The sequence below is a fragment of the Aythya ferina genome, assembly GCF_964211825.1.
Source record: "Aythya ferina genome assembly, chromosome: 2".
Lineage (NCBI taxonomy): Eukaryota > Metazoa > Chordata > Aves > Anseriformes > Anatidae > Aythya > Aythya ferina.
The window spans coordinates 48,185,371-48,194,691 of NC_140297.1; the positions used below are offsets into that span (position 1 = coordinate 48,185,371).

Below are 9,321 nucleotides of genomic sequence, written 5' to 3' on the forward strand. Positions count from 1 at the left end.
CAGGAAGTCAAATGCAAGGTCCTTATTCAACAAAGTTTTAAATTTTTATGTTTTGCTCTTCCGAGGATTTTTTTTAAAAGGTGTTCAAAGGCTTACCTAAATCAGGACTGCTGTCATAAGCATGCTACTCTTTTTCATATACCTTGTAACTTGCTTTTGGTCAAGAAAAACTGCAGAATCTCATTGTAATTTGGCCAATTAGGTGTCATATGTCGGTACATACAAATGCACCACCTGACAAGGTGATGAGAAACTCAGATGTACATTCAGCCCAGCTTTGACTAAGTTGACACCCTTCTGTTACCCCTTCTTCTTTGGAGCAGAGGGGGACTCAGAGAGCAGCATTCATCGTACCGATCATATTCATGTCACGGCAAGTCATCCCCTCCTGCCAGTCTGTGGGCAGCCCTCCTGTCACAGGGCTACAAAAGCCTCCAGACAAACAAAAATGTCTCTTGTAGACACTGCACTGAAGACCACAGGTCCAAAGCTTACCCTTAGCAATCCACACATTTCAGAAATAGTTAAGGGAGAGAAAAAGACATTGTCCAAGCAACCTATACAGACACAAATACTTTGTTGCATGATTAATAAGGTATCTTGTTTTATCGTTTAAAATTCATCCGAAGTGTTCTTTTTCACAGTCAGAATCATCCACGTCAAAAGTACTTTTGAACATAGCTATAAGGGCTACACTTAAGTTCAGAGTGTTGTGGCTTCTTTGTTTTGCTTTTTTTTCAAAAAAGGTCGATGAACACAATTTTCATAAACTGAGAGCAACAACCATAACACACGTACAAAAACAAGATAGCAGTCTCATACTGGAAATATTTCTGCTTTCATTTTTATTTTATGAATACATATAACAGAGATGCATAATCTTCCATTATCCAGGCTTAAAAGTAACAGTTTTTTTTTTTTTTTTTTCCAATATAGCTTAAAGAGGAAAATAAAAATGAAGACGAAGGAGATGCAGAGATGCAACATATCCAAACCATACAGTTGAAAACCTTGCTAAAGTTATTGCTGAAATGCAAACATTGTGTAGGGTGTGTCTGTGTGTGTGTTGTCTTGTATCATAAAAGCCTCACCCAAGGTATTTATGCATGTGAATAAAAAATACTTTGGCATAACCATTCCTCCACACACACTTTGTTGACACTTCTCAAATACTGAGAGAATAAAATCTGATGATTATATCATATATCATTTTCTCTCCTTGGCAGCGATGTCTTTAAATGCAAGGGAATAAAGAAGAGTCTGTTGAAAAGAGGCTTTACTTCCATGCTAAGATGGTTATATTAGCAGGATGCAGCAGGATGCAAACAGTTTCAAATAGAAGAGATGGAGATATATATTTATAATATATATGTATATAACGTAAAATTGCGTATTTTATATGAGAAAGGAAGATTTGTCAAGATAACATAAAATGAACCACTCTAAGACTAGCTTCCAGCAAAACATTTTGCTTTATTGGAACTATTTTCTAGCTACAAGTCAAGCTGACATCTGTCAAGCTTTTTACTTTTCATATGGCAATCTATAAGAAATGTTTCATGCAACGTCTACAATGCTAAATACAGGGTAAATAACTGGGAGTAAACAGGTGAGGAGTAACAGACTATTATAAGGACGAATAACAGCATATTATGTACATATAGCCATATTATATTCTCTTGTCTTCACAGTAATGTGCAAATGTGACAAATATGGCTTTCATTTTTATTTTCTAAAGAAAGTAAGACATAATTATACAGAATAATGTTTTAAAATGCTTAGGAGGATTTCACCTTTTTGTGAAACCTGTTCAATCTTCATTGCATTACGGTTAACGAGTCACCCCAGCACGGAGGTGTAGTTCAGGTATATTTCCAGAAGGGGGCACAGATTCCTAAGGCACAATATTAATGTTAAACATTTTTAATTTAATTCATGCTATTTTATTTATTTTTGTTTTTATTTTTATTTTTTGGTTATACGAAATAGGTTGTCGCTAGTTATATAATAAGCAGTTGATTGTAAAAAATACAATGTTAGAGGCTACACTACATGCCTATTTGTAGCTCCAGAAACATTAGCTAATCTGAAAACACACTATACAGCGCTGCATATTAAACCTTCGTGGTTTTTTGGTAATATTCTTTTCATACATGTAGCAGAGAGTTATAAGGCTTCTGCGGAATAATAATATTATAACTGAACAAATATTTTACACTCTTCCATAATGGTATTTACAGTTATTTTAACTAATAATTTGCCATTTGGTAAATAACATGTATCTTGTATGCATCCTTCTTGCCTATCTAAAGTGCTTGCTTAACTGCATGAGGAAAGAAAATGCATACCTGCTTTAGTTTCAACAAACCCTAAAAAGAAGTAGCTGAAATATTTGTTGTGGATCTGAAATGCATTCTCAGAAATTGAAATTATTGCTAAATTCAGTGCCCTCACTAGGCAATCATCTATATTATTTGTCATATATAAATATATGCATATATACTAGTATGTATGTACATGCATACACATTCATCTATCATGTAATAGATAGATTTCAATTTTTTGTCCATCAACCTTTTGTATTTTGTGCTATTCAACTCACTTGTGCTATGACTGAAGGCAGTTTAAATCAAAATCTTAACATGCTACTACTAACAATCCTATGATTCATTAGCACATAATAAAGACAATATGCAAAAGAAAGCTGAGATGATGACAAATCAAGAGGCTTTTGAAATGCACTAAGAATAAGGCAATAGGCTGTACATTACAGCGAAGAAAAGCTGAAGAAATTCTGGAATTCATAAGCACGTCTTACTGGATAGGGATTTCACTCCCTACTTGGCTGCACAGTCTTATGTTTTGTTTATTTTTTTTCCAATATAATTCTCCAGAATGTAAGCTCTATAGTTTCTGCACCTACCAACACTTTTAATGGTAACAAATTCAAAGCTTATTACAAATGCCCTGATGCCACAACCTGGTCAAATAAGGCACTTCCAGGGCTGTATTCCAGCGGTGCCATGGCGAAAAGATCAGCATTGGGAAGAAGCACTCAGATTTTGATGCGTTTCCTAGTTTTGTCCCACGAAATGCGCCATCTTGGAGTGTACTCCCTCCTCTTTCTTTTGAGATGATTTTCTTTAAAGAAGCTATTTCATCAGCTGAAGTTGAGGACCTACTTCTTTGTAAGCAAGAGGTAAATCTTCAGTTCCTGACATTCAGTAAGGTGGAAGATCGGAGTGGTCTTCAGTTTATTCGGTATCTCTGCACTCAAGCTGACATGCCATCTAAGTCAAAAGCGTGTGTGGATTTCATAAGAGGCCCATATTGAAAGCTATGAATGGACACTGGTACTGGAAAGGTCATTCCTTATAATTTCATTTACTGTAAAGAAAGAACACAAGAAAAAAGGAATCGATTAGCATCACACTGCTGCAGGAGGGTCTCTTCAGTACAGCCCCTCCCAAACCTGCATTGATTCGACAGTTTCAGTGCAGCTCTGAACATTAAGCATCACAAGATATCTAGTAAAGGCGGATCACAGTGCAAAACAGCAGGATTAACCAAGGTTATTAACATGCTAAACATTGTGTAAAACCAGACATCACAAAAACAGCAGCATCCTGGATCCTTGATTGCATCAAACATATTTAACATTTTCAGTCAGTTACAGATAAAACATTTCATTTGCTCTAGTACTGGCTCTGGAATATAAAGTAAAGAGTATCACAGGAAATCTTAGAATAATCTACCCCTTCCATAAAAAGAGTCCTTTGGAAAGTATGTTAGCCATGGTATGTGCTAATGGCACAAAGCTGCCAGCCACTGAACTGGGTATTTGAAGCTGCAATGCCTAGATACAGTATGATTTCACATGCTGATTTTTTTCCCACTGTAGGCTGAAATTGAGTGAGTGCGAGAGAGAGAGAGGGAGAAGAAACTGATGTGTGCTTGCCCATTCTCCATAGTTGATGACATGTATAAACAAATACTCTCCTTTCGTAGTGATCAACACACATGGACATGTGGTCTTTTTGCTCCTATCTGCACAGACAGGTGGGAGGGACAAGCAAGTGAAAACCCTCGTCAAGAGTCAGAGAAAAGAATAAACAAGGCAGCATCAGCCAGTCAGACTGCATCTCCATTGATAAAGTGTTGTTTTCTTTATTCGTGAATCTTCTTTCATTTTTTTCCCCCTCCCCCGTAGCTCATCAAGAAATACTGTTTCCCACACTCAAATTATGTCCATTTATCAGCTTGTGATTTTTGGCAGATGGACAGGAAATGACTGAACCTGGCAAAGGCCATCTACAGTAGGCTACACAACATCCCTTTTATTTCCACCCCACCTCCCTGCAGCAACCACCACCACCTGATTTACATGAAGATAGACAAAATACCATCAGTAGTGCTATCACCACTTCTGAGTGAAAGCTGCTGGGAGTGGGAAACACATGCCCACGTCATGGAAGTGCCATGGAAAAGCCCGAGTTTTCCTTTCCTTGTGGGCGGCTGTTCACAGCCATCCAGATAACTCCACGTGTTTACTGGAAAAGACCAAGACTGCCTAAAATCAACTTCCTGAAACAATTAAGTGTTATTTTATTAATTTATTTTCTGTAGACCCATTACCCATTTTGTACTTGTAGCACATGAATCAGTCAGGATTTGTGTCACAGGTCCTGGCCACAGCAACCACTTTTACCAGTGCCACACTTCAGAAAAGAAATACCAAGTGCATTTGTTACTACCTATTTATGGCAGTAAACTAAGAGCAGTAATGGAATTGAGATGTGAAGACAAAGCAGTTCTTTCTCTTAAGGGTGCTGTAGAATTTATCTTTAATAATCCTGAAGAATGGAAACAAATTTAAGCAACAAGCCTTGCTCTGTGACAAAGACTGCCTTGCATACATCTGAACATGGCAAGAAATGCTACCCCATGCATGTGCTGCAAGACTTGGGACAGCGTCCTGAATTGAATCTCTACCTTGAATCCAAACAGTATACTTTTTCTGTGGGATGATTGTTCTATGATGCTTTTGAAAAGACAGTTTATTTAATAAACTTCTCAAAGCAACACTGGGCATGCAGCAAATCTCACAGTAGTATCTTTGTGTTGAGTGTGACAATGAGGACAAATCCTCATAGGGGTCAGCCAGCGTTCCAGTTTTGCTAACTTTGCCTCCAAGTTTCTCTTACACAAACAGAATTAAGACACTACTCAAGGCAATCATCAGACTTTGTATATGCAGTGCTTAGAAACATTAGATAACAAATCTTTATAGTTCTTCTGTACCATGTGGATATAAGCATCACCACTGCTTCACAGATGAGGACAGGCAGGTGGAAAAGCATAGGAGCTTCCCATCACAGTCAACTTTAGTACTCAGGTATCTCAGATCTCAGGGTAATGCTAGGTCATAAGCTGAGGTACTCTAATTTGGTTTGTTCAGTAAAATTTCCAAATGTGACATCCCCCAGCCCAACAGCACAAGGTTTCCCCTATTAAAGCATTTAGAAAAAGTATTTTGGAAGCAACTTGGTGACATGAAGGTCTAAGATCAAAAGGTCCATCACCAGAATCAGCTTAGGAACTCAGAGGCGGTCTTCTCCAGCACCACCCGGTACCCTCAGATGAATCCTCTGTCACTCAAGCACTGTAGGAAACATGACGTACCCTAGAAATTATGTGACTTTTCTTTTCAGCTGGGAGCCCACCTGCCTTGGCTTCGTCATTGTCCTTTGGCTCCATCATGGTCCTTTGCCCATGCACTCTCCAGCTCTGAGCAGCCAGACAAATCTGTTACCAGCTGAAACTACTCACAATTACTGACTCCAACAGGACACAGGTTAGACCCTTGGCTTTATTGCTCATTTTAATTATATGTTAATTCTTAACAGAGGTTGATTTCTGCTATCTTGAGTTGAGTTTGGTGTCTTCATGTAGCAACATCTGACAACTGTTCAACAGCAGTCACTACACAATATCAGAACTGAGCCTCAACCAAGGTGCATCCATTGCCACCAAATCTCACAATCAAATGGGGTCAAAATAGCCAAGAGGATGCCAAACACCTGTTTCACCCACAGTGGCTCACAGGCAACATGGCTCAGACACAGGTTCCTATTTCACTGTCGTTTCTCCCACTTTACCTGCCACTATGCTGAAGATGCAAAAATTCCCAATAGGGTAGTGGAAAAAAAAAAGACAGAGAGACAAGGTGCAAGCAGAAGTCCCAGGTGGGGCAATATACAATCCAGTAAGGCAGCTGATATTGTAGAGGCAGACTGCTTTACAGAGAGTGCTGAATATGAGAGCTGAAAGGGGAACTGCGCTGAGAGCGGGCTTTCCCATACTGCCCACCAAAGGCACCTGAAACTGGAAGGAAAACCCTCTGGCGGGTGGGAACTGACAGACACCGGGCATCAGGCACACGTGGGCAAGTGCTGAGGTGAAGTGAGCTGTATGACACTTGCTGGGCTCAGCTAAAGACATGTGCCCAGCCCCATTCAGATACACATCCAAGTGTTCCCATGAAGACATTCCCCTCTCCCTCCAGGTCTGAGAAATGGACGTGGGGTGGAAAATGCAGTTTTGGATCTGTTAAAATGACATGAAAATGTGAATTACATTTCTCAAATAGCTCAGTATAGAGAAAGAAATGTCTTTAACATCAACATTTTTATTTCAAATTTCTGGAAAATTTGCTTCTTTTCATATTCCAAAGTCTATTAACATTGCTGGATGTTAATGTTTTGTTTTAGATCAAATGTAATGTTTTGTTTGACCTGAAACTTCTTTTTCTTTGCTTTCTTTGCTGTTTGCTGGAACAAAAACATTGAACGCTCTTGTAGTAGGTTGACCCAAGATTATCCTTGCCAAAAGCAAATTAGAAATTCTGTTATTGAAAAATGGCTCTATCGAAGGGTTCTGTATATCCGTCTGTACCAGTGCCACATCTCTGACAAGTAGGCAATTCTTCAGGAAAGACCACAGGCACCAGGCAAACCTTCAGTGATGCTTCCTCTAATACACCCTATACCTCCTGACTGCTGGAGGGCTTCAAGAGCAAGAGGTCTGAGTCCTTGTTTTTAGTGGACTTTCTTCCATGGATTTCAGTGGATTTTCTTCCGTGCAATTCTCTAGTAACCTTGAAAACCTGTTCTGGCCTTCATGGTTTCTGCAGCAATGAATTTGATAGGTTCCAGTTGAAGGATGTGTTGGTGGAAACAGTACTTTCTCATTTTAAATTTGTTTCTTGATGGCTTCATTCACATGTCATGTGAACAAGCTGATTGCTCCCTGTTCAGCACTTCTTTTGCCATCCATCACACCCCTTCCCCCGGTATCCTTAGGGCTCTGCTTGGGCCTGTAGGACTGATGCAGAACACGCCAGAGAAGTAAAAGATATTGCTGATGCAAAGAAAATAATGAATATTTTTCTCTTATTTTTCTTCTGATTCTTATAATAAATAATCTTTCTCTTATTTTTCTCCCTACTAACAAAATATTTATTAAAAATCAAGGTGAGTCAACTGATTGCTGTCTTTAATGGTCCAGTTTTGGCTTACAAACCTGTTGCTACAACAGGATTGTGTGTGTGGTAGAGAAGAGCAGTATTCAGTGCAAGCAGTGTTTTGTCCTGGGTTTGAGTTTTATTTCTAAAACAAACCATGGTGTTTGATTCAGCGTCTGCTTGGATATATGTCCATTTACATACTATTCTAGGAGTAGCTGTGTTTGGAATGAGTGTAACATTTTTCAAAGAAAGATAGCAGATGCTTTACACCCATCTTTAAAACAACAGAAAATGAGTATTCATACAGACCTGTTTTATAGATAGGAAGATGAGACCCAAAGAATTACATGACTCACTGGAGGCCCTACATACAGCTTAGCAGCAGATCTGGAATAGCATGCAAAATGTTTAATTTTCGATGCCTAGATTAGCCTAACACGTCCCTTAAAACAACAGGGTCATCCCTATCAGATCAAACAGCTGATTACAATGATTTACAGCAGTTTTGTCATCACATTTTTTTTTCCTGTTTTTCTGCTGGCTTTGGGAAAGGGGGGCATTGTTGCTTTTATAGCTAACACCTACAGTTCCCCACAATGTCCTCCCTCAACTTATATTTTCCATCATCAAGTTCAGCTTTTCCACTGACATAAACTCAAGAAGTAATAGTGCTGAGAAATGCAGGTAACACGTGACCTCTCTACCTGTCAAGGCGTCTGAAAGCGGAACCTTTCCTTTGCTAAACAGCAGATGCCACAGTAGCAGGATGTGGTGAGCTGTTACACCACATTTTAGTTTAATAGGGAGGTTTTTTTTTCTTTCTTGTATTTAATTTTGCTTTAAGATGCCCTTTTGCAATGGAAATTTTTGCTTCATTAATTAGCAAAATCAGTGTCTCACCGATGAAACAGTTTGAGTTCCTGCATGAAACAGATATATTTGAACAAGTGCAGATATATTTGAACCGTATATAGATGTGAACAGATATATTTGAACCGTATATAGATGTGAACTTCATAGGAAATGAAATATTTTTAATGTTTGGTGGCTACACAAGGATTCTATAAACTGGCAAAAGTTTAAATTTCTGCAGATTTCTGCTCTCCTTTTACCTGATGACTAATTAGAACATGGATAACATTATGGCCTTTTGTTTTAATAAAATAACTGTTCTTTTGAGACTAAGTTCTGCATTCCAGCTCAGATACCAACCCCACTCAAATCAAGGAATTTATCAGGTCAGAGGTGCAAGAAGTGAGGAAAAGGCACAAGAACAGTTCACCTCAACTGGTGAACTCTGGGGGCTACACAGAACCCCCAGGCCACACAGCTACAGGAGCCTGGAAGACATAGCTTCATAGCAATATTACACTTCATATTCCTCAAGGCACATGTTCTCAAGAGTCTGAAAAAATGGGAGGTGAGCTGAGAGCCGTGATCAAAATCACAATTGTAAAGAGCTGCGCCTACAATTTTAGGAGGGAACCACGGCACTCTGAAAACACATCCTATTTCTGTGAACCTTGCTAACAGTGTCACCCCTCTGCCTGCACTCTCGAGATTCTGCACTGTGAAACCACCAGCATACTTACACGGAAACATACCTACTATGACAGAGTCAGTGAGTTTGTCACGCCATGGACACTCTTCTACCATACTCCAGAGAAAAATGCTGAGGCGCTGGCCTCTCTTGGAACTGGTCTAAAGGCATGGCCTCTGGTCCAGTGACACTTTTCTGCAGCTCCCATGGTGCCAGGCAGGTTTAAACCCAATTTAGACAAGAAGCAGGCCCTCCA

At 39.2% G+C, this 9,321-nt stretch overlaps 1 protein-coding gene across 4 annotated transcripts in view; it reads right to left on the reverse strand.

Annotated features, from left to right (window-relative positions):
- Nucleotides 1-816: 816 nt before the first annotated feature.
- The window catches only part of NFATC1 (nuclear factor of activated T cells 1), a 120,977-nt gene continuing 112,472 nt past the window's right edge, over nucleotides 817-9,321 (reverse strand). For all 4 annotated transcript variants that reach the window (XM_084509671.1, XM_084509669.1, XM_084509673.1 and 1 more), the window contains one exon: nucleotides 817-3,387. In XM_084509671.1, the coding sequence (XP_084365797.1) occupies nucleotides 3,338-3,387 (50 nt within the window). In that variant the 3' untranslated portion in view covers nucleotides 817-3,337. The remainder of the gene's footprint in view (nucleotides 3,388-9,321) is intronic.